The sequence below is a fragment of the Solanum tuberosum genome, unplaced genomic scaffold (genome assembly GCF_000226075.1).
Source record: "Solanum tuberosum cultivar DM 1-3 516 R44 unplaced genomic scaffold, SolTub_3.0 scf00274, whole genome shotgun sequence".
Classification (NCBI taxonomy): Eukaryota; Viridiplantae; Streptophyta; class Magnoliopsida; order Solanales; family Solanaceae; genus Solanum; species Solanum tuberosum.
The window spans coordinates 145,494-169,296 of NW_006239198.1; the positions used below are offsets into that span (position 1 = coordinate 145,494).

Here is a 23,803-nt window from a genome sequence, read left to right on the forward strand (position 1 = left end):
AAAAAAAACAAACTAAAAAGCCCTAATTTTTTTCAAAAAATTAAAGCTTTACCTGCAAATTGTTGTTCCTTTGGATGGTTAGAATAGAAGAATCGAAAGTTCAAAGTACGGCCCTCGGAAGTTGAAAGTTGCCGGAGAAATTGATTGTTCCAATCAAAGCAATTTTTAATTTTTGGGAAGTATGAGAATTTTCTGCAGCAGAGTTGAAGAGAAGCGTGAGATTGATAGAGGGGGAGGGAGTAGAAAGTTTGTTTATTTAGTGGGGGGATTGTTTTGTATTTTTAAAAAGATTATAAGTTTTAAAAATGTTAATTGAGTCCACAATTAACTTAATTTAGTATTTAAGTATGTTTGACCTTTTGTTGGTCAATATAGTCACCAATAACTAATTCAAAACTTAAAGATACCTTTCCTTTAATTTTCTCCAGCTTCTCCTACATCTTTGTCGCGATTCTCCGGCGAAAACTCCAGTTGAATCTTGGTCATCCAAGCGGCCGCCGGCGATCGGTATCCTAAACTATTCCGGAAGTTCATCGGTGATCGGTATCCCCAAATCTCATCATTTTGTATTTAAATTTACTGTAATTAATTAGCTCTATATTTTTCAGAATATATGTGATGGCTAATTATATTTGAATATTTATAGGAACTATTATGAACAGGACTAGAAGTTCTAGGGTTGAAATTGAGGGTTAGCTATAACTAATCTATCTGCCAAAGGTTAAGTCTTTTTTCATTGGTTCACCAGGGTATGGGTTCTTTTACTATTTTCTTTGTTAGATTGCCTTAAATATGGTTGAATTCCTTGGGGGAAATGGAAGTAATCAGTGGAAAAGCTGAAGTGGGTGAAAGCTAACCCGGATTTCACCATAATCAAAAATAAAAATAAAAATGGGATGAATCAAAAGTTCATCAAGCATCAATGCGGAAGTATAGGATTAATGCATATATGAAGTGATTGAATAGAAAAGTTTAGTTCTCGCACTTGTTAATTTTAAAGTCTAGATAAAAGTTGAAATCTTTTTGAGGTTCTGACTTATGAGGATTTGATATTAGAATAACAAGATCCTCTCGTTCTACTCTTTTGGTCTTTGGATGTCAAAGTAGGATCATGAGAGCCTAAAGTATATTTGACATTTTTGCATCTACATGTTAATGAAGTATGTCTAACTCTGACTATATGCTAAATATAACGTAAGGAAATAGCTCACTATGCCTAAAATCTGAGTCAGATAGCATATGTATTCCAAGTCAAGTTTATTGTTGTCACTGTCTAAATTATAGGGGCCCTACTCAAGTAGAAAAATAACGAGTAGGTTATGTACTAAATTTAAACTTTTACCTAGAATCAAAACCGAGGTTGTTCCTGACCCCCATGAAGTCCTTGGTAAATGGCAATGTGATGCTTTCAAGCATGTTGTTTGGGCTTGACTTCCAAACTGAGTGTGTTGAAAAAGAGAAGGAGATTCTCTGAGATGGTAAACTATATAACATTCTTGGATCTCCACTGATTCACTTAACTTGTGCAGCAATATTAATTTATCATGGACAACCTGTCATATTTTAAAGAACTTCCCAACTTTCTGAAATGGTAGGTTACATTAATATGCGTGCTATTAAGAAGTCTGGAAAAAACATCTTCATTTTTAAAGCATATAGAGAGAAATCATGTATTGCTTGCTCGTGTACACTCTTCTCTATTTAGCTCTCACTAATTAGTCTGTTGCAAAATAAACTACTTGTTATACTTATATCCCCTGTTTCCTTTCTTGAAACAAACCAAAACTACTTGTTATACCGTAATTGATCATTTGCTGCTGATGCCTAGTCTGGTGATAAGCTTTTGATGTATTTATTGGCACTAAATTCTGTTCCAGTCCATTACAGAGTAGTATGCTTCCTAGTTCGCACTTTACTGAATCAACTTGTGGAGTTTTTGACTTTCTAGGAAACCTGGATAAGGCAACAGTAAAGACTGTGGTCATCAATAATAATTTATTATACACATCATATGGTCTGAAAATCCTTATTTTGAAACTGGCTTAATACACCTTTATTTTGCTTAGCTCTTTGTCCTATTGTTTCCGATTAATTGCTCAATTTATTTATTACACTCATCGTATGGCCTGGAAATCCTTATTTTGATACTGGGCTTTAAATCTGTACTGCAGCCATTCTGGTGTATGATTTGGGCAAGATAATGGCGGACATGCCAGGTTATTTCAGAACATGCTTTCACACAGGGAGGCTTGCGTGTTTGGCAATGTTAGTGTCTGGAGGGATTGTATTGCAAATACTGGTCCGCCCCATTGTCCTTTGATATCCTATGAATTATAGGAACTTTTTCTGTTCGTATCATTTTTCCTGATTTGACTTTCCTTTTATGGTGTTGTAGGCATGTGCTTTGTATAATAACTGGTGGCCAATGTTGACAGGTGTGTTAAAAACATAAATCTTGAATTAAATAGAAAATCATATCGTGTGTGCTCGATCATCCCTTTGCTCTTACTCCCAGTCACCCCCTTGTGCAAATTTAAAATAGATCGTTCATTTACTCTTACTTCCGGTCATCCCCTTATGCAAAGTTAGAAACTCAGTGCTAATGTATGCATAAAAGGATTCAATTGTGTTAGAAAGACTTTTACTGCTCGTTAAGTTGGGTTGTGTATTACAATTACATAATTTTGTGCTTGGCTTGGAGACCATGAACATTTAGAAGGCATAAGACGTGTTTTCTCATCTTGACAAATCTTTTGTTATATTTGAGATTGTCAGAAAGGCTGTATCTATCACGGATCCTGACTATTGTTGGTATTTATTGCTGTAGTTATAATGTATGTCACTCTGCCTATGCCTTTGATGTTCTTTGCCGGTTCAGATACTTCCAGTCTCTACACCGAATCTGGAAGCTGGTGAGCCTTGTTTTCTTATGCACGTCATACTATGATACTTATTCTCAAGCATCAGGCCTCATATTTGATTTTAAATGATATGTATAACAGTTGGCTAAATGCAACAAAGTTCTTGACTGGAGCATCCACCGTTGGCAGCATAGCAATTCCGATCATCTTAAAACATGCTGGTGTAATTGGTTGGGGAGCCATGGCATTGGAGCTTTCATCCTTTTTCGTTTTTGTACTGTCCCTCTTGTGTTATCTTGGGATGAGTGAAGACGATGGCTACAGTAGGTTCTGAGATAGACGTTCTGCTTCCTGCTTTGTTTGTGTTCATCAGAATATCGAGCTTCAACTTTGCAGACTCGATGACCATGCCTCTTGTTGTTATGTTTTGTAGATAGAAACATTGTTATCTGTAAATTCTTGGCTGTTATAAGTCAAACGTAACCCATGCGTGCTGCATTTGATGATTTATACTTCTTGCAGGATGAATCATTTTTATTGATTGAAATTTCAGTTGTGTAATTGGAGCCCATTTGTGAGAAGCATTTCATGATTGAACAGAACTTATTGATGCTATAATCCAAGAAAATATAGTCCATACTAGTAAACAATCTTCACAACATTTTGTTTTCGAAAAATTGAAAAGTTTTACCTCGGAGTCGTTTTGTACGAGTTCACGGTAGAGAAAGACTCGGCATTCAGGCTAGCCACCCGTTGGTGTAGTAAGTAGTGGGTTTAGCACGCCTCGCTTAAACAAATGATTCTGAAACAAACAAAAAGGTGTGATATCACTCCTACTTACTTTTGGGGAGAAATCCTAGACACCTTAGACACCGGATCTTCGGTAGGACTCTTATTTGATAGGCAAGATTTGATTTCACTTACATCAGTGTATGTGATATAAATACTAACATCACACGAAGGAAGTTTGACTAGGATAAATAAAAGTATCTCATGTGTAACTTTCAAACAAGTAACGTCTAATAAGTAAATCTATTCGTCCCTAGAAAATATATGCAACTTTCAACTACTTTCCTTTTTTCACTTTTACTTGTTCATTATTTCAAAAATAGATTTTCAATTTTATTTGTCACTTTTAATATAGACATAAAAGATGAAAAAAATAATCTATGTTTTACTTTAGTATTAATTAGTTATTCTCCAAATAGGGATATTATAGTAAAATAATTATATCAACCAACAAGGATTATGATGCTAAGCATTCTTTTCTCCTTTAACCAGAAGTCTTGAATTCGAGTTACGTCCTCTTTAATTAGATGTCTCGATTCGACTTCAAACATGACAATTAACATAGGAGCAAAGAAAAGAATAGCAAACTAGAAAGAAGTATAAACTCCATTGAAGACAGAGTGTTCTCTGGTTGGAGCTCAATTCATTTTCCAGAATCAAAAAGATGAACGAAAAGCAGCAATCACTTCTCCTCGAATCCGCCGCTCGTTTCCCTCCTCCCAAAGGTATTATTGTAATGATTCATGCAATGAATTTTCCGAGATCTCCTTCAAAAACTCCAATATTATTATTCTCAATTTGACTTCTTTTTTAAAAAAATCATTAGTTTACTGTACAAATGATTTATTATTGAAATGAAATGGGTCTGAACAAAGCAGAATGGATGCAGAAGATTTCTATAATAAGCGTTAGCTAATTTGGGATTGAGGCGTAATTGATTGATTGTTGACTGATTTTATATTGAATTTATGAACCAAATGAGTCCAAGTGGGTGTGGAAATGCAAAAGATTCATAAAAAAAACAGACCCAACTAGTTTTGGATCGAGATGTAGTTGATTGATTGTTGATTGGTTTTCTTGGAAAATGTATGAGCTAAATGAGTCCAAGAGGGTGTAGAAATGGAAATGAGGCATAAAAAACCAGATCCAACTAGTTTTGGATCGAGATGTAGTTGATTGATTGTTGATTGGTTTTCTTGTAAAATGTATGAGCTAAATGAGTCCAAGTGGGTGTGGAATTGCAAATGATTCATCAGAAAAACAGAACCAACTAGTTTTGGATCGAGATGTCGTTGATTGGTTGTTGATTGATTTTCTTGGAAAATGTATGAACAGGGGTGAAGCTGTCATACGGGACAGCTGGGTTTCGAGCTGATGCATCATTGTTGGAATCAACAGTGTTCAGAGTGGGGATATTGGCGGCGTTAAGGTCGTTGAAAACTGGATCAGTGATAGGTCTGATGATCACTGCATCCCACAATCAAGTATCAGACAATGGAGTCAAAGTGGCTGATCCAAGTGGTGGAATGTTGACTCAGGATTGGGAGCCTTTTGCTGATGCCATTGCTAATGCCCCTGATCCACATTCCCTCCTTCAGGTTCCAATGTCTTCTCTTTATTTTTTTAAACATACATACACCATTTTTGCAGACTTTCAAATTTTCGAAAACATGGAAAAGAAAAAACTACTATCATTTTTCTTATACACTTATAATCATTCAAGTGGAAAAATGTATGTTAATTCGATAAATTTGGATACTTTTGAAGATTTCTATGGTTATGAAATGGGCTGGAATAGAGCACAACGGGTACAAGTAGTTTTCAATTGAGGCATCGATTGAATGATTGATGTATGGTTGCTGTTATAGTATACTGTTTAGAAAAAGAGGATTACTTCACAAAAATTAGGATGGCTGCTGCAAATAAGGCTAGTTAGAGGGATTGAGAGATATGGAAATTTTTTGGGTGAAAGTGTTGCTGGGAACGGAAAGAAGGGGAAATTTCAACTGAAAGAGAAGAAAGAGATAATAAAATGAAGTTAGAATCTTTCGAATAAATTCTTGATTAAACTAATGGACAGAAGAACCGTGTAGAGAAACTTTGACTTACTACAGGTGCAGTGAGTCGAGAAGTTCAATACTTTCTTTATCGAGAAAATGTCCTTTCTTGTACTTCTCTTTTGTTCAAGGTAGGGTTTGTGTTCAGTCTACTTATAAATCAGTACTCATATGCCATGGCGTTACATAATGGGAATTGGGCACAACTCATTTAAGTAGTTTAAGTGAGTAAAGTATGTTGTCATTATATGGAAAAACTCATGTTCTCTCAGCCCCTTAATGATCAGAATTTCACTATAATGGGCAGGCGATGGGGTGTATTAGTTCGTTGGCTATTCTTTCGCCTCTTCTGCTAATCTTTTTAAAGTCATAGCTAGCACATGCCACTTGAACAGAAGTAGAAGAACAGAAACCAGAGAACAAGTATTCAAAGAAGAGTATAACTGGCAAGTATGAAACAAATGTAGGACATTTCTTGTTATTGGTTTTTGTAATTTTTTCTATCGGTTGAACTTCCCATAATTAGTATTGAGAAGGTGGAAAGGGGGTTCCTTTTTCTAGATTAGTGGAAGTTCAACATTATTATACTGTGATTCTGGACTGTTACTATTGATTGAGACTCCAATATGTAGTTATAGTTGCACTGCATGAGTGAGTTACTTTTGTGCTTATAATGATTTTTAGTGATGATGATAAAGTAGTTTGACATTTGCAGAAGCTAATAAAAATTTGATGTTATCTTCTCTGTTTTGCGCTTCTTCCTGTATTCCATTGCGTCAAGTAATGGATTAGTATTCTGTCAATTAGCTAGGTTCTGATTCATAATATCTTGTCTGGAAACAGCTAATAATTGAATTTGCAAAGAAAGAAGATATTGGCTTTGAAGGAAGACAGCCAGCGGAGGTGTTATTAGGAAGAGACACAAGGCCTAGTGGAGAGGCTCTCCTTGATGCTGCCAAACAAGTATGTCTTTTGTGTAGCTTACATGGGCTTTCTTCACTTTTCTTTAGTCATATATCTATCTGCTTTACTGCAGTTAAATTCAGGTGGAACACAGACTGCTATAGGCTCTGGCCTCGTGCATCATATTGTTATACACACAGTTATTTTCTTATTAATTTTATCTGGTGGCTAGCAAGATTAGTTAGATAGAACAATATGATTTGCAATTCAGTTGTATTTATCAGTACTAAATGTCAATTGAAAGGGAATCACTTCAATTGTTGGAGCAATTGGAACTGACATGGGAGTAGTTACAACACCACAACTGCATTGGATGGTTCGAGCAAGAAATAGAGGCATGGAGGCATCTGAATCTAGTTATTTTCATCAACTTTCAAGCTCTTTCAGGTCAGTTTGAGTCGATAGTTTCTTGAAGCCTTTAAATTTAGTTGAGATACGTTTTGATAGAAATGCTACCGACTTCTTTAGGTGTTTGATGGATTTGAAGCCTGAGGGAATCAGGAAAAATGGTGATGATAATGCATTGGTGGTGGACGGGGCAGATGGTGTTGGTGGTGAAAAGCTTGAACATTTCAGGAAGATGTTGACTGGGTTGTGCATTGAAGTTCGTAACCGGGGAGATGGTATGCTTAATGAAGGTGTTGGTGCTGACTATGTGCAAAAAGAGAAGGTTGCTCCACGTGGATTTGGTCCTGCCGATGCTGGCTTAAGGTGACACATCTTGTTATTCTTTTATAGAATAGCTTTTGTTGAACAATGTCTAATCACAGTGTTTGGCTATCTAGTGAGTCTAGTTCTGTTTAACTGTAACATGATAGTCACTAATTTAATTTTCATTTGGATGGAAGTTTAGTAATATGAACCTATTTTACCTATCCAAGAAAGAGAATAGTTTGGACCTACTATCTAGACATAAACCAGAAAGAGGAAATCTGATTATATCCTATGTGATTTCTCCCACTGGTGTGTGGTGATGATGATTTGATTCAACTTGTTTTCATCATATGGATTTGTTAAGATCCCTTTTATACCTATGTTATTGCACTTCTGTTGTCTTTCTTGGCCTTACTTGGGATGTTATATTTGCATAGGAGTTACTAACCTGGTAGCGCTTCTTAGATTGCACTCTGTTTCAATTTCCTACTCGATGGAAATTCGATCAATACTATCGTATTTCTTGCTAATTTGCTGTATCAATTGTTTCCAAGAAACATACTTTTAGGAAGATCTTCATTAAGAAGATGCTTTATCTTATACTCGTATCTAGTCACAGTGGATAGAGGTTATGGTTAGCATCATCTGTTGGTATGGTAATCTTACTATTTCTCCAATAGTTGTTAAAAGTCCTCATTTTCCATAGTGAAGAGAAGTGGAAATTGATTACTTCAATGCTCCTAGTGGTTCAGGTGTGCCAGTTTGGACGGGGATGCTGATCGGCTAGTCTATTTTTCAGTTATATTGAATGAGAGCAACAAGATTGAACTCGTTGATGGGGACAAGATATTGTCTTTGTTTGCCTTATTTATCAAGGAGCAACTAAGTATTTTGAACGACGGTGAAAGCAAAAAAGATAATGACTCTTACCAAGCACATTTAGGTGTTGTACAGACAGCTTATGCGAACGGAGCATCAACTGATTACCTTAAAGAGATGGGTCTAGAAGTTGTGCTTACTCCAACAGGAGTCAAATACTTGCATGAAAAAGCTGCTGAATTTGATATTGGCATATATTTTGAGGCGAATGGGCATGGAACTATCTTGTTTTCAGAAGCTTATCTATGCCGGCTGGAATCTACTCACAAGACACTTTTATCAACATCAGAATGTCTGACCCAATCTCCTTCGTTACTGTGATGGCCCTTAACTACCTATATCTAAACACCTATTTTATCTGTACTTATTTTAGGTTCAGCAAAACAGAAGGCTGCTTCAAGACTTTTGGCTGTCAGTCAGTTGATTAATCAGGCCGTGGGAGATGCTTTAAGTGGACTTCTTCTAGTGGAGGTTATCTTGCAATACATGGGATGGTCCATATGTAGATGGAATGAGCTTTATCATGATCTACCTAGCAGACAATTAAAGGTCAGATTCTTCTACCTTTGCATTTGAGTTACAAGAATTCAACTCCATCATTAGGGACTTTAGTTTAACTGTTTCAATTCCGTTGATATTCTGATTGCTGTCGTTCCTATTGGCATAGAGCCATAGACTTAGAAATTTGCTGTTGTTCTCTGTCGACTAGCATGATGGTGCAGTAGTACTGATTACTAATCAGCGTGTGACGAACTGCCCATAAACAAACACTGGATTCCAATGTTGATGAGACTTCTGTATCAGATATTTAGTTGTGTAGTGTAACATATTAATTTTGTTTTGGCTTCAAGTATAGTTTTCTCTTCACTCATGTCCCTTGTTCAGATCGTGAGGTATGCACAAGACATGTGAATTCTTTGAAAACAGTTACAGAATTACCCTCGTTTTGTTCAAGGCTAATGGATGGAACCCCATATGTTTCATTTTCTTAAAAGAAATAGAAAAAGTCATTTATGCAATGAATGAGTAAACAGTCAAGTCACTGTTTTAACTTTTATCTATTATCCACTTGGGCTAAACTAAAAGCTAAGGAGAGAGTAAAGAAAGAAGGATAAAATACAGAACTAATAACTATAAAGAAGGGTAAGAAGAACACAGAAATTCAGCTAATCCGGTAGCTCAAGTGCATTACATCACATTCAGAATTAAATAAACCAATAGACACAGGTTAGGCTGTGAGAAGGCAGTGATGCCTCAAAACTACAAAGTTTCTCTTTTTTTCTCCCGTTCCTCATCAATTCATAATTGTTGGGAGGGACTCGGGGTGGGACATGCACTATCCGTTGAATGTGAGCTTGAATGGGTCTGTTTGTAGGTAGTTCATCTTATTATAAGGAAATTTCACTTTGAAGATAAGTGCTTCAATTCCAGGATCCTCGTATTTTCAGGTAAAGGTTGGCGACAGAACTGCAGTTGTCACAGCTAATGCAGAGACTGTGGCTGTTCAGCCTGTTGGTATTCAAGAAGCCATTAATGCTGAAATAGGTAATTCACATCAACTTACTTATCATGGTGAATTTACAAATTTGTGATTAGTTTTTGTTCTAATAGAAGGAGATGTAAGTGTGTCTCTCCCTTGCTTCCCCCCTCGTGGTTGTAGCAGGAATTCTTAGCTTCTATGTTTTCCAGTAGCACAAAATTCATGTTGCAGCCTCCATAAACAAATGTTGAACTTCAATGTTCAACCAAGAAAAGTTAAAAGGAACCCACAGCTTGTCTAGCTGCTTATTTCTTATGGCCCCCTATATGTACATCGCATTGACTTATCATGCGTTACAAGTGTCTTATCTTGATCAAATATGTCAATATGTGCAAATTTTTGTCGTTGAATGCTCTCTAATTAGCTATTAAACCCTTTCTTAATTTTTTTTGATCCAGCAAAGTATCCCCGAGGACGATGTTTTATTAGACCATCTGGGACAGAGGATGTTGTAAGAGTATATGCTGAAGCAACCACCCAGGATGCTGCAGATGCACTAGCCTCTTCAGTTGCAAGACTTGTGGATCAGTATCTTGGTTCTGGCACTGCTTGATTAAACTCGCTAACAAAATAGTAGTCAGAATTTTGATATTTTTAACTGCTCTTTAGCAGATGAAATACTGAACTATCTGATAAAAATTCATCGTTTTCTGTCTGTTTTGGGTGTTAGTGGGATGTGTTTATGGTCCTTGACCTCTCTCTTGTAGAATTGTTGAAAAATATTTGGAAACATATTGTAGTTAATAATTATATACTTTAGCATTTTTTGTAAACTACTTTTGATAATTGCATCTCCATTTTTATGTATATTGCTCAAACTTTGTATTTCCATTTTCCATTTCTCTGACCTGATCAATTCTGAATTCTTCCCTTAAGATTTTGTTTGGTTGATTGAAGTTTGAACATAGTGTTCCAGTTTGACTCTAAATCATTTTTTTAAAAGGGAAATTTCTTAGAGTTATGGTCTTAAACATGTCATAATATTTGTGTGGCTATAAAAACTTAGAATGAAAAAGTTTCTAAATATTATATTGTGTCATTCTTTTTGAAACGGGCTAATAAGGAAATAATATTAGATACAAAGGGAGTACTAATATTGAACTTGAATTGACAGCATGGACCATGATGATTCAAAAGCTTGAAATCATTGATGATTCAATCGTCTAGTTCACCTTAAGCTTAAAGAATGCAAAGTTACCACATCAAGTCAATCATTGTCACATATCGAGAAGATTCATATTTCTCGAGTGTCCGAGTTTATTTATGACACGAAACAACTTGCAATATAGGTCTAGCATATCGATACAATCGAGAAAACTCAGGAGGTGCAGTAGCTGTTATTTCCATAACACCTTGTAACATTTGCAATGTGACTCTACCTACTACCAAGACAAATAATAACTTATAAACATCCATTCAGACTACAGAGATATCAGCATTTAGAGAAGACAACAGTAAGCACTAATTTCTCAAAACACACAGTTAGAGGAGGCCTTCCCAGGCCAATGGTGTCCAAAAAGCACCAATCTTGAATTATATCGATAGTGCATCTATAAAGTACACCCACAAATGAAACTACATATCATGTGTTTTCAGATTAGTTGTTTCAATTTTATCAGATGTGAAACGATATTCGCCCCTTCATAGTGGAGCTGTCTTGGATAACCTATTTCTTACCGGTCAATCTTCTAAGGAGAAGAGAAGATTAATGAACATTTGTACCCACATGGTTCTGAAGTCATGAAAGTTGAATCTTTTATAGTATCACACCAACAACCAAAGCGTTCAAGCATATGAAAACAGAGGAAATCAATGAGATATAGCAAGTTATTCGCCAGACTCAAACTTTACAGTAAAAAGAACCACTTGCGAAACCATGACAACCTTGGAAAGCCTCAATTACGTTGCAAAACACCTTTTTAAGAGTATTTTGTAGAGTTATTATCACGTTTACAACACTACAACAGAAAAATTGCAAAACACTCAAGACTCATATCACATGAAAAAGTCTCTTCGGACTTCACAAACTTTAAGCAACCCCAACTCAAAAGAAGGCTCACCATGGAGAATATTCAAATGCCCAAGAGAAACTGTAAACTTATAAGGATACATAAACATAGAGCACATTTGCACTTGACTGCACCACATTTCTTCGTCTAACTATCAGAAGAAACTTTGCCATACTTGTTGAAACAATACAGACAGTAAGGAAGAGGAAAAGAACCACAAGAAATACATACCCTTCTGTTTTCAGATTAGAAAGCTCTCTTGTTTATTGATTCTTAAGAACTCAACCGACCCTTCCCCTTCGAATCAAACTAACAAAGAAAGGAATCCCGTTGAGTTCTTACCCTTTCATGTTCACAACTCAATTCATTCAATTACTACAGGGACGAATCCAATCGGGAAAATGAACCCTAAAAGAAAAACCTATTAAACCAATCACAGAGTTCTCACATAAACTGTCCATTGAAATTTCTTGGAAGATACAGTGCCATAAAATTGTAACTAGTTAGCTTTTGTCTTCTCCTTCAGCTTCTTCCTAGTCATATGACCATAGCTAACATTCCCCTAAGCTGCCTCAATTTCAACACCATACCCATATAGTCGGGAGTGTAGAGTGTACGTAGTCCTTAACCCTACCTCAAAGGTAGAGAGGTTGTTTCCAATAGACCCACAGCTTTCAGCTTTCAACCATGATCCAAGCCTCCGATTAACCGACATATATCAACTAACCATCAATCCCTAACTAATTGGGATGGGCTACATAAATCATGCTCTAAAAGAAAAGCTGTTAAGGGAAACAAAACTCAGAATAGCAGCCACACAAACTTAAAAACGAAAATAAAAAAATGCATCCAAAAGCTATAATCAAGAACATGAAATCAATAAATTACCCAACTAAATTAGGGTTTTTTCATTACGCCATGTTCAGTAAATTACACTAAATTCAGCAAAAACAGAACCTTTTTTTTCAACTAAAAAACTCAGAATCACAAATCTTCCTCACGAATTCCATACAAGCTCTTTCCTTACCCCAATCAGAAAACCACTCGAAATTGGGGAGCATCAGACCCACTCGCCGGCAAAAGCTCCCAACGGCAAGGCTCGAGCTCGTCAGAAACAGGACAATATCCGGCAAGTGTGACCTTATCAACAGAAGCAGCCACCGACCCAAATTCGAAAACGGTTATGTCGGTCGGCGGCGGGTTGGGCCTTGAAACCTCAACAGCTCCGTTCATGCCGGGAACCTCCGGCTTGTCGGAAGAGATTTGGGTTTTCGGGTCGGGTTTCTGGGTTGTTTTAGGGGTTTCATTTTTGTCGCCTTTCCACCATGACAGAATCCCCATGGCTATTCGCTGCTTACACACTGTAGTGCGGATAATCGGATTTCTTCGATATTTATATTGTGACACCCCTCGATAGTTTTTATGCTTAGTGTTTTCACAATAATTTAGGGCTGGTAAAATCAAACTCAATCTATTTAATTTATTTCATAATTTTTTATGAGTTGGATAGTGATTTGTTTGTTGGGTTGATATCATTTGTTGAATCGACGGATTAAATGTTTGATAATCTAATGCTCAAGTCAAGACAGTATGATTTATCAGATGAAAGTTAATATCGAATGTGACATAATGAATTTTTTTTTAGAGGTGAACAAAATTACACCTTCCAACTTTAGATACCATAATGAAAATTTCACAATTCTCAAGCTATAATTTTGGTTTAGATAATATTACTATTTCATTAATGATTGAGAAATTTAACTCTTTAATTTAGTAGTAAAAGCGAACTAGTACATAATATGTGAGTTAAACTTATGTCCCATATTAATTAACTGAAAGCGCACTACATATATAATACTATATATTACCCTTATGTAGAAGTGAGACTTAAAAAGGACTAACACTGCATTATTTTGTTGTACTAAAGGCAGTAGTAATTGTACATTTTACACAGGACCAACACTGCATTTTGGGATTGTACTAATGGTAGTGCTAATTGTACATCAATAATAAACACACTTTCTCTACAACTTTGTTCCTATAATCAGACAAATTGGTAACCCTAATTTCTCGCCTCCTTCCTACAATAGCACTATTCTCTCAACTCTTCCTTCTACTTGTGATCTCTTCAATGGCTAATACATCTGCTCCTTAGTATTTCCTCTTTCTCTACACACTTTCAATCTCTCTCTCAAGCCACAATTTCAATCTCTCTCTCAAGCCACAATTTCAATGTCTCTCTCCGCCTTTGCTGAAGATCTGGGTTTCTCTCGAACCAGCTGCGCAGGTACTTGTTCATGCTTTGACTTACTCTCCTCCTTCGTAAACTCTCTCGACTGTTCCTTCTGCTTCTCACCTCTTCGATGGTCAATCCATCTGCTGGTTGCTGTTTTCTGTTTGCCTACAGGGTTCAAATCGGACTGTCAAGCTTGTGTGATGAGAGGACGACCAAGGGCAAATAGGTAATTTTACACTTACAAATGGACAGATTTCAATTCCAAAAGCAAGATTTCTAGACCCATTCATCTTCCATCTTCTAGAAATTTTATGGCCATTTGTTTTCCAATCCTTTCTTCTATACTGTTCTACAGTCTTCTTTGCTTGCCCCAAAAAAAACTAATGGAGTGTTTATTCTATTTCCATTTCCATATGCTTCTAACAAAGTACAATCTTTGAGTTTTGTTCCTTTCATTTCATAACTGGGTCTTTCAATTGCAGGTAATTTTTTCTCTCAGTTTTTGCATTAATCCTCTTATACAATTCTTTACAAGTTCCTCAACTTAGAGAAAGGGCTGGAGGTTTGGGAGGATTTTTAGGAACAAACATATTATTGAATCTATTTTTGATTATGTTCCAGTGGATTCAAGAACCGAATCCTCTATCTTTGTATTTGCAAAATCTATAGTTTTTAAGTGATTATAATATCGATTAGGGAGGCATGGCTCAACCTCTCTCTGTCAAACAACATGGGGATAAAAGCAACAGATTTGTGTGAAGCTCTGGGTTTCTACTGTTTGTCGATAGATTGACGTTGGGCATCCATCGTCTGAACCTCGGTACGACAATCTTGCTTTATTTTTTAATCTCTATAACCTAACTGTTCTTTTTTCTCAACCAATTTGATACCGAAAATCAAATTCTTCTTTTTCTTCCTCAAGGTTCCAGTCTCATAAGCTTATCAGCAAACAAAAAATTAATTTTGCACCCGCCACTTTCATAAACCTGAAGGTACATTTGTTGAAGCTTTTTTATTATAAGCTTCCCTTGTACAAGTCAATTTGCTATTTTTTGACATTATGCAGGCATGGCTAAATGCTGATGAATCAAATGGTTGTGAATGATCTCGGCATTTTTCGGTTCATCTTCATGAGGTTCGTTTTATACAATTTTAGCCATTTAGTTTCAAGTGACAAAGATGTAGGAGTAAACGTACTTAAGATTCTTGTAATTGAAACTCTCGAGCATTAGTTCAGTTTGAGTTATTTCTGAAGATATTTTTTTGGAGATTTGTTTTATCTGTCAAACTGTTGATTCAATTCTTCAATTCTGATGAGGATATCTTTTATTGTATAGTCACAGGCTGTTGTTGTGTCTGTTGCTTATCTGCTAGGATCGAACTTCATTGTCAATTAATTTTCTATACAATTAATAAAAATAAAATTAGTGTTTATATCTCTTTTAAGAATTCTTTCCTCTTTAAATATTTTCTTGTGGAATATCAGTAATACTGCTTTGCGGAATTTGCAAGAAACTAATGAAGCACTTCAAATGATGCTTAACTATATATTAATGAAACTGAGTCACTGGATCATATGATATGGTATGTTCTTTCCCCCATTTGCTCTTTGTTTGTTATAAGGTTCTTTTGTGTAATGTTTTATTTTCTTCTATTTACTCTTTATATGAAGTGAGTTTTGAGCAAAAATCTATCATAATGAGCTATGTTTATTTAATTATTTGTTGTGGTCATATTGAAAGTGAATCACTTCATCCATCTCTTTTTGTGATCTGAAGGGCTGAAAATTACACTAAAGTCTGATGACATTAAAAGAGAATTCATGGAGTTAAAAATTTAACATTAAAGGATAAAAAATTAGATGTGTTGTCATTTAATTTTGTTTTTAGAACATGTTGTATAATTTCTTAAATTACCTGAGTGGTTCTGCAAGTGAAGATTTCTATTTGACTAGAGTATTATATCACCATAACAGTTAATTATAAGTACACCAATAAAAAAGAGTTGGTATCAATGAAAAAAAAAAATCTGACATGAGAGATTAGTACACTTGACTTGAATACAAGTTTCAAATAAACCATGAAGAGAAAACAAATAAATAATTAGCCATCTTTATAATTCTATACACAAAACAGAGAGGAAAGGGTAGGTCAAAAAGACCACAGATTACAGAAATATGAACACCAGTCATCTTTTCCTGTCCGTTGTATGGCATTTTTGTTCACTTTTCTCCATTCTTTACACACCTTATCTCAGAATCTCCCATCACATTTTATTCTATGTGTGTGTCGTACCTAGAATCTAGCAACATCTTTGACTACATACCATCCTAAATTACCCCTGCATTCATACAGTTTGCTATTGGAAGTTACTCGCTTTAGTAAACATGAATTTGTTATCTTTAATCTATCACTTGGTTGCTTTAAGTTACTTTTAGTTTATTACATAGAGAGTTGCTTACATTTTGAAAAATGTTGTTCTAAGCTTTTAACAATTATTTACTTGGTGCTCACTTTGTGACTGCGCTCTTCATTGAAAAATGTGGAAAAAATATATCTGAAATAGCTGCTACGACAATCGCAATAAGCCATCAAACAATGACACTGTGGTTTATCTGAATTACTCACCAAATCAATTAAGATCCTGACACACTTTCTACAAATTTTTAAGATCCTAGATGAAACATTAAGTATCTTTTAATTTATAGCTCGCTAATTTCTATTTTTACACTCAGTTTTAGACTTTTTAAGTTGACGATTGGTGTTTACTTGATTTTTGCAAGTATTTCAAAACGCCTCCCTGTTATGTGTTTTGGGATGTGTTAGTAAATCTTGCAGGGAATGACAAAGGAGCGTGCGTCGTACATTATGCAATTAGCCAAATTTGATGTTGTCCCTCAATACATACAAATTAACTTACCAAAAAGGAGGAAGCAGCAGTTGCTTAGTCAGCCAGCTTTCACATTTGGATCCACGAACTTAAAAATAGGTATTTTTACTCAAAGAAGGGACTGCTCTTTCACATCATCTTGTCTTTTGGTATTGCAATTTCAGTTTGATTTTTTATATGAATTTTAGACATTATCTTTAGATTCTCTTTAGATTTTCCAACATGGTTGAAGCAGTTATATTTTGACTAACTTTCACTGCGATAAATTTCATAGAGGCAAGTCAAGATGCCGGCACTATATTGATGTGTTGTGAGTTTCAACCTCTTGCTTGTTCTCCTTTGCTTTGGTGGTTAATTTCTTTAATTTTTATTATTTCAATGATTAGTCTCCCGCGGTTTCCACTCCAAGTCCACCAATCCAACATAAACCCGCCAACATCGTATTCCATAAAGCTTGTGTGCACTTACCAAACAACCCTGCCCCTTCGCCCACAACCATTAGCACACATGCCTAATAACAAGGATATCACAGTAAAATCACTTTGTTACCATAATCGAACAAACCCCATGGAATTAAGACCCCATAGTTGGACCATAATCGAACAGACCCCATAGTTGGACTGGTTATTTTTTCTTTAACTTCTTTAATAACAATTAAGAATCTACATTAACACTTTGACTAATAGTATATGAGTTTATTTGTTAGGGATGGTCTTTTTTTTTCCTTAAAGATTTTTTAGAATGTAGAAAATGATTTTTCTTGTTAATTCTGTTTATGTTGTGGGAATTTTCTGATACAATAACTGTTCAATCAGGCAGACGAAAACTCAAATCGAAATGATTAGGAAGTTGATATACGCAATGCAGAAATACTTAAAAAATGATATAACTGACCTCTTAAAATCAGGATTGGATGTGATTGGTCCAAAGGGCGGGTCACAGACGGATTTCTCAGTTATCAAAAAAATATAAAAAATCAGGATTGGATGTCAACACCTACGACATGATAATTTTCTTTTGTTGGAATTGATATATCAATATATTCCGTTATTTTATCACTTAGTTGTATTTTATATGACCTTTTTCTTTATACTGATTTGTTGCGAGTCTCAACCTCTTACTTGTTCTCCTATTCTTTGGTGGTTAATTCCATTAGTTTTTTGTATGTGCATGTTAGTTCTCCTTTAAAAAAAATGTGTTTGTGTTTTTTTTTCTCCTTGGGCACAATTTGAAATACTCCATAATGACCACAACCAATCCTAAAACCAAATACACTCTCACTAAGAATAATGGTCTATTGAGTTCTCTTCCTCTCAATGCAACTGCATTCCTTTGGTTAATTTATATGAGCTTAAGGAAAAAGAAAATGTAGAATGAGTTTTTTTCTTTCTTTATTTTCGGTGATTACTAATTGAGAATATGACTTCTATCCTATAGAAAGGCTAATGATCTAAATTTATGCATTCTCTAAGTTGGTCTTTTTCATAAGCGTCGTGCCAAGTCCAACGGGGAAACATATAATAGGATAGATGGAGTATAATTTTTTTTTATTTTTAAAATGTACTTCCAAACAAATAAGAGTTGATCAAAACTCAACAAGCAACTATGGGAGCCACTATAGGAATCCCCTTGCATTTCAAGACACATACTGTGAGAAAGATTCCGATAAGCTTTTGGCACATTCAAATATTGACAAGATGAAAGATTTTGACATTAATAGTCAATCAGACTCATTTAATTATTTAGACAAAGACGGAACATTTGAGTCCGGGGAAAAGGGAGTTACTGGAACAGTAAATCATCTTTCACATCCTGCGAATGTCCCGTCCCCTCTCTCTGGTTTGCCTGAGTTCTCTCACCTAGGTTGGGGCCATTGGTTTACTCTGAGGGACCTTGAAACTGCAACCAACAAGTTTGCTAAGGATAACATCATTGGAGAGGGTGGTTATGGCATTGTTTACCGGGGACAGCTGATTAACGGAACTGAAGTTGCTGTTAAAAAACTATTGAATAATCTGTAAGTTTCGATAGTCTTCTATTGTTACTTCAATAATTTGTCTCCTCACTTGCATATATATAAAAATATTTGACTTATGGGGTCCTTCATCTATAGAGGACAAGCAGAGAAAGAATTTCAAGTGGAAGTTGAGGCCATCGGTCATGTCCGACATAAGAATTTGGTTAGACTTTTGGGCTACTGTATTGAAGGAACTCACAGGTACACTTTTCAAAACTCTTTTGTTTCTCTTCATTACATCATATAGGCAGTAGTAACTTACTCCCTCTGTTTCAATTTATTTGTCTGGTTTTGACTTGGTACCGAGTATAAGAAAGTAAAGAGAACTTGTGAATCTCCTGGTCTTTAATTAAAGATATATAGAATGTACCAAAATATCCTTTAATCTTGTGGTCTTAAACATGCTACGTATAAAGTTGAAATTAAAGAGTTGTCAAAAAGGAAAAGAGACATTCTTTTTAAATGGATTTAAAAGGAAAGTAAAACAAACAAATTGAAACGGATGGAGTACTATCTAGCAGTGTAACTGCACTTTTTTTGTTGAAACTTGAGATTCAATCATCATCTCCCAGTTTAGGAAATAAGGAAGGGAAGGATAAGTTTTTCATGTGATATTATGGAACAGGAAAATCGATATTCCACCATCCTCTCTCGCGGCTGATGTTGGATTATATTATTTAGTTTTGGCTAATATGTTAGGCTTACCTTCTTTAGTACAACATGAAAGGAGAAAGGCTTCTGGTACTCTTTTCTTCATGTTGCTAAGAGACATATTTTATCTTGTGTCTATAAGTGGATATAGTTTTTCAGTATTAACACTTCAGACGCCACTTTGTATGGTGATCCTTGTTTTATTCAGGTTACTGGTTTATGAGTGCATAAACAATGGGAATTTAGAGCAGTGGCTACATGGAGCTATGCAACAGCACGGATATCTTACATGGGAAGCACGGATGAAGATTCTCCTTGGCACTGCTAAAGCGTGACTTTTCTTCTATTTTCAACTTAGCATTTACTATCTCATACTCCCACCGTTCCAGTTTAGGTGTCTTAGTTTGACTGAGCACAGAGTTTGGAACCAAAAGGAGACTTTTGAATCTTGTGGTGTTAACTGTGGTCCTTTGAATCCTGTGGTCTTAATGTTCCATGTAGAATGTTGGAATTGGAAAACTTACTAAATATAGAAAGAGGCATTCTTTTTGGGACGGGCTAAGAAGGAAAGTAAGACGCTTGAATTGGGATGGAAGGAGTTTTTTTTTTTGTTCTCTTATAAATGTTTTTTTATACTTTTAGTCTGGCATATTTACACGAGGCAATTGAGCCCAAGGTGGTGCATCGTGACATCAACTCAAGCAACATATTGCCAGATGATGACTTCAATGCAAAAATTTCTGATTTTGGCCTGGCCAAGTTGCTCGGTGCAGGGAAGAGTCACATTACAACCAGAGTTATGGGCACCTTCGGGTAAGTACATTCATAGAGCTATCTTGGATGAGCTTATTCTCTGTCTACACCTCGTGTTAGTCGAATATCCTTCTTTAGTCATCACTAAACGCCTCCCTATGTTTGGCCAACTTCCTCACAACAGATATGTAGCTCCTGAGTATGCAAATAGTGGTCTCCTGAATCAAAAGAGTGATGTATACAGCTACGGTGTTGTGTTTCTGGAAGCCATCACTGGAAGAGATCCTGTGGATTATGGTCGCCCTGCTCCCGAGGTATGCTCTTCCAGTGTTATTATTAGTATTTAAACATTGATCTCCATGGTTTTCAGCAACTTCATCAACCATTGTAATTGTTGTGCTAATATGCCATTTATTTGGTGTATACAGGTGAATCTTGTTGACTGGCTCAAGATGATGGTTGGCAGCAAACGCTCAGAAGAAGTAGTCGATCCAACAATCGAGACAAGGCCTTCCACAACCGCCCTTAAACGAGCTCTATTGACTACTCTAAGATGTCTTGATCCAGATTCAAATAAGAGGCCAACAATGATTTACTTAAACTGTAAATGTTTTTACATCCATTCTTCAACATATATTGAAATGAAAAATCTATTTAGGTTAGCACTAATGATTTACTTAAACTGTAAATGTTTTTACATCCATTCTTCAACATATATTGGAAATGAAGAATGTAAATTACATTCTTCCTGTTATAAGACTAGAGCAGCACTAATCTCTGTGCCTTTGTCAAATTATTACACATTCAAATGTCTTTTACTTTTCTGCAAATGCATTGTCTACCTCCCACACTTGGTAGCTTGAAAGCTTGTTATAATAGGGTTTTCGCACACACCAACATAAAGAGCTTTTATGACTGGTGCTTTCATCAGGGAATACAAGCAACTGACAGAGTTACTTCAGTTACTCTTCACATTCTATCTGCCCTTCTAGGACCATGTATTGTATTACTTAATTCATCACATTCATCATATAAATGCTACATCTTTCTGTCACCTTCTTCTGCAGTAGAACAGATCAGCAGGACTACACAATCATATGTGCTTTGCTTCTGAAACTGCAGACATATGGATGGACAATCAAATGACAGAAACCAAGACTAAAGATAACATATTGCAGTATTTAAATGCGGTAAAAAGTAGTCAGTCCGTACAGTCTCCTGCAGAAATTGGAATATACATGCAGTTAACTTTCTTATTCATACTTACATACTTTCTCTTCCATTTTGGAATATTACTATTTCGTTAATTCATTTCAAATCAATGACATCAACTATGATTCCTTTCCATAGGTTAAAACAAACATCAAAAAGACATCATAAGACAATAACTGCCCTTGCTTTTTCAATTCTGTGCATGTCCTTATATCTATAGGAATCGATTGCCAGGTAAATTTCTTTCATATAGACGTATTGTCCAGTGAGCATCTTACAAAAGATAACTGCCACTAAAGTAAGTGAAAACTTACTACAGTTGAAAGTATGTATTGACAATACAACCAATTGTTCAAATGAATACTATTTTCCTTTATCAATGAACACCGTATCTCAGGCATCATAAACTTTCAACATGAATTAATTTTTTCTATTTGCTCAACTTTTCAACTGCATTTTCAGTTGTGTAATGTGCAATTCAGCTTTCAAGTAGCCACATTCAAAAGTCTTCTAAAAGGTTGAAATATCAGCTTTCCATCAAAATGACTGACTTACTTAAGTTTGTGTTGACTTTATCTGCCCTGCTGCAACCATGTACTATATTAGTTCATTCATCGCATTGATGATATAAATGATGGATTTTTCTGTGCCCTTCTTCTGCAGTAGAACAGATCAGCAGGAATACAGAATGATATGTAGTTTGCTTGTCCAAATTGTAGTCATATGGATGGAGAATCAACTGACATAAGGCAACACTGAAGATCGCATATGGCACTATTTGAATGAGGTAAAAACTGCTCTCTAACCACAGTCTCTTTCACGAAATGGAATAAAGATGCAGTTACACTTTTTCTTCACAGTTCCACTGCACACTGCATTTGCAAATCTTCACTACAGATGAGCAAACTATCATCCATGATTCAATTTTACACTAAAAACAAAATGCTAATGCTATAATCTTTTTCCTACCATACTGACGACATCACACATGAATTCATGTATCTGTGTCTCTATATGGATGTCTCTCTATATATATATATAATATATCTATGTATATATATATAGATAAAATATATGTTTGTATATAGAGATATATATATGTGTGTATAGATGTGTATGTATGTATATATATAGATTTTTATATATACACATATATAAGGGTAATATATATATATACACATATAAGGGTAATATATATATATACATACGTACATAGATAGATACAAATTTTTAAATCCTTATTTACAAAGGAAAATAAAATTACATGTGGCTTTTCCAAAATTCAGGCAGTTTTGGCTGCCAATGAACTTATGCCAAAAATCAAAAACCAAAAACCAAAATGACATTAGATAGTCAAATGTAATAATTTGGTCTCTTTTTGGCCTGCCCAATGTACTGATTTTCTGTCTTTTTTGGCACCCTTTTATTGGCAATCAAAACCCCATTAATTTGTAACAAGACACATGTTTTTTTTTTGGTCCTTTATATAATTTCTATATTTCTAAATTTTTTTGTTATTATTATTAGATAAGGATAAGGTAATACATATTTTTTATATATGTGTGTACGTATATATAAGATATAATATATAATATTACCGTTATATATATATTACTCATACAACCTAAATTTAATGGGCTTTCATTGAACAAGAACTTCTGCTCCCTTTGACAGGTATTATTTCTTCCCTTGTCATCTTTTCCCATAGTTCGAGTCCGATTTCAAGCATAACTTCCAGTGCATACATTCTTCTACATTTTCCTTATTCTACTTTGTTATGATGTCATACACTATGCATACACTATTAGGGCAATCACACTGCCATTCAAAGGCAGCTGTAGGAATTTTTTCATCATTCCATGCTTTCCTTTCTATTTGATCCCTATATTAAAATTTCTTTACTCTAACAGACTTCATACTATCCAATTACAGGAACTCAGCCCTCCCATTTTGTCACTTTTGCTTATAATAGGGACAACATAATGGCTGACTCTCCCTATGCTCTGGTTTTTTGCATGAGGCACATTAGCTCTGGAAAAGCAAACTGCAGCATCCTCAACATATGCCATAAACAATGCCATGCTAATCTTATATAGCAAAACTGCAACATGTACTATATTATTTTGTGTATATTACTTTAGTTAGTATGTGCAAGTCATTGAACTCGACGCCATACTAATGTCTATCGTACATATTAATATAATATATAATATTATCTATCTCCTACAAGCATAATAGTTTGACTATTGGGCCCGTGCTTGCCACGGGCCTCCCCACCCTAGTTACCCTTATT

General features: G+C 35.3%; 4 protein-coding genes across 12 annotated transcripts; 3 read left to right on the forward strand and 1 right to left on the reverse strand.

Moving 5' to 3' along the window:
- Positions 1-425: 425 nt before the first annotated feature.
- Positions 426-3,428, forward strand: LOC102600402 (vacuolar protein sorting-associated protein 55 homolog). 3 transcript variants are annotated; one of them, XM_015314014.1, is made up of 6 exons: positions 426-543; positions 647-749; positions 2,172-2,299; positions 2,396-2,435; positions 2,828-2,912; positions 3,003-3,428. In XM_015314014.1, exons 3-6 carry the CDS (start codon positions 2,201-2,203, stop codon positions 3,193-3,195), a joined length of 417 nt encoding a protein of 138 aa, XP_015169500.1. In that variant the 5' UTR covers positions 426-543; positions 647-749; positions 2,172-2,200; the 3' UTR covers positions 3,196-3,428. The 3 variants fall into 3 exon arrangements, with proteins under 3 accessions (XP_015169500.1, XP_015169501.1, XP_006358583.1); XM_015314015.1 differs by having other exon boundaries at positions 647-720; XM_006358521.1 differs by lacking the exon at positions 647-749.
- A 653-nt stretch (positions 3,429-4,081) lies between these two features.
- Positions 4,082-10,550, forward strand: LOC102600728 (phosphoacetylglucosamine mutase). Its single transcript, XM_006358522.1, has 9 exons — positions 4,082-4,375; positions 4,986-5,248; positions 6,551-6,670; positions 6,915-7,057; positions 7,139-7,381; positions 8,077-8,495; positions 8,577-8,752; positions 9,652-9,748; positions 10,142-10,550. Exons 1-9 carry the CDS (start codon positions 4,315-4,317, stop codon positions 10,294-10,296), a joined length of 1,677 nt encoding a protein of 558 aa, XP_006358584.1. The 5' UTR covers positions 4,082-4,314; the 3' UTR covers positions 10,297-10,550.
- Positions 10,551-12,609: 2,059 nt separating this feature from the next.
- On the reverse strand, positions 12,610-13,175 carry LOC102601084 (uncharacterized). Its single transcript, XM_006358523.2, has one exon. It carries the CDS (start codon positions 13,091-13,093, stop codon positions 12,785-12,787), a length of 309 nt encoding a protein of 102 aa, XP_006358585.1. The 5' UTR covers positions 13,094-13,175; the 3' UTR covers positions 12,610-12,784.
- A 609-nt stretch (positions 13,176-13,784) lies between these two features.
- Positions 13,785-23,731, forward strand: LOC102601871 (probable receptor-like protein kinase At2g42960). 7 transcript variants are annotated; one of them, XM_006358527.2, is made up of 12 exons: positions 14,293-14,808; positions 14,911-14,980; positions 15,055-15,123; positions 15,475-18,894; positions 18,991-19,095; positions 19,754-19,876; positions 20,188-20,358; positions 20,483-20,612; positions 20,727-20,901; positions 21,366-21,541; positions 22,174-22,297; positions 23,443-23,731. In XM_006358527.2, the coding sequence occupies exons 4-10, from the start codon at positions 18,407-18,409 to the stop codon at positions 21,410-21,412; spliced, it is 1,239 nt and encodes a 412-aa protein (XP_006358589.1). In that variant the 5' UTR covers positions 14,293-14,808; positions 14,911-14,980; positions 15,055-15,123; positions 15,475-18,406; the 3' UTR covers positions 21,413-21,541; positions 22,174-22,297; positions 23,443-23,731. The 7 variants fall into 7 exon arrangements, with proteins under 7 accessions (XP_015169490.1, XP_015169491.1, XP_006358586.1 ...); XM_006358526.2 differs by having other exon boundaries at positions 21,366-21,488; XM_015314004.1 differs by lacking the exons at positions 21,366-21,541; positions 22,174-22,297; positions 23,443-23,731 and adding exons at positions 13,785-14,039; positions 14,160-14,214 and having other exon boundaries at positions 14,685-14,808; positions 20,727-21,336.
- Positions 23,732-23,803: the final 72 nt, after the last annotated feature.

Bases quoted from the DNA above. Each gene is read 5' to 3' on its own strand.
- LOC102600728 (XM_006358522.1), top strand. From the start codon at position 4,315: ATGAACGAAAAGCAGCAATCACTTCTCCTCGAATCCGCCGCTCGTTTC. The intron at 4,376-4,985 runs GTATTATTGTAA...ATGTATGAACAG, and splicing joins TCGTTTCCCTCCTCCCAAAG to GGGTGAAGCTGTCATACGGG. The intron at 8,753-9,651 runs GTCAGATTCTTC...TCGTATTTTCAG, and splicing joins TACCTAGCAGACAATTAAAG to GTAAAGGTTGGCGACAGAAC.
- LOC102601871 (XM_015314004.1), top strand. From the start codon at position 18,407: ATGGAGTATAATTTTTTTTTATTTTTAAAATGTACTTCCAAACAAATA. The intron at 19,096-19,753 runs GTACACTTTTCA...TGTTTTATTCAG, and splicing joins TGTATTGAAGGAACTCACAG to GTTACTGGTTTATGAGTGCA. The intron at 19,877-20,187 runs GTGACTTTTCTT...TTATACTTTTAG, and splicing joins CTCCTTGGCACTGCTAAAGC to TCTGGCATATTTACACGAGG.
- LOC102600402 (XM_015314014.1), top strand. From the start codon at position 2,201: ATGGCGGACATGCCAGGTTATTTCAGAACATGCTTTCACACAGGGAGG. The intron at 2,436-2,827 runs GTGTGTTAAAAA...TTATTGCTGTAG, and splicing joins CTGGTGGCCAATGTTGACAG to TTATAATGTATGTCACTCTG. The intron at 2,913-3,002 runs GTGAGCCTTGTT...TATGTATAACAG, and splicing joins TACACCGAATCTGGAAGCTG to TTGGCTAAATGCAACAAAGT.
- LOC102601084 (XM_006358523.2), bottom strand. From the start codon at position 13,093: ATGGGGATTCTGTCATGGTGGAAAGGCGACAAAAATGAAACCCCTAAA.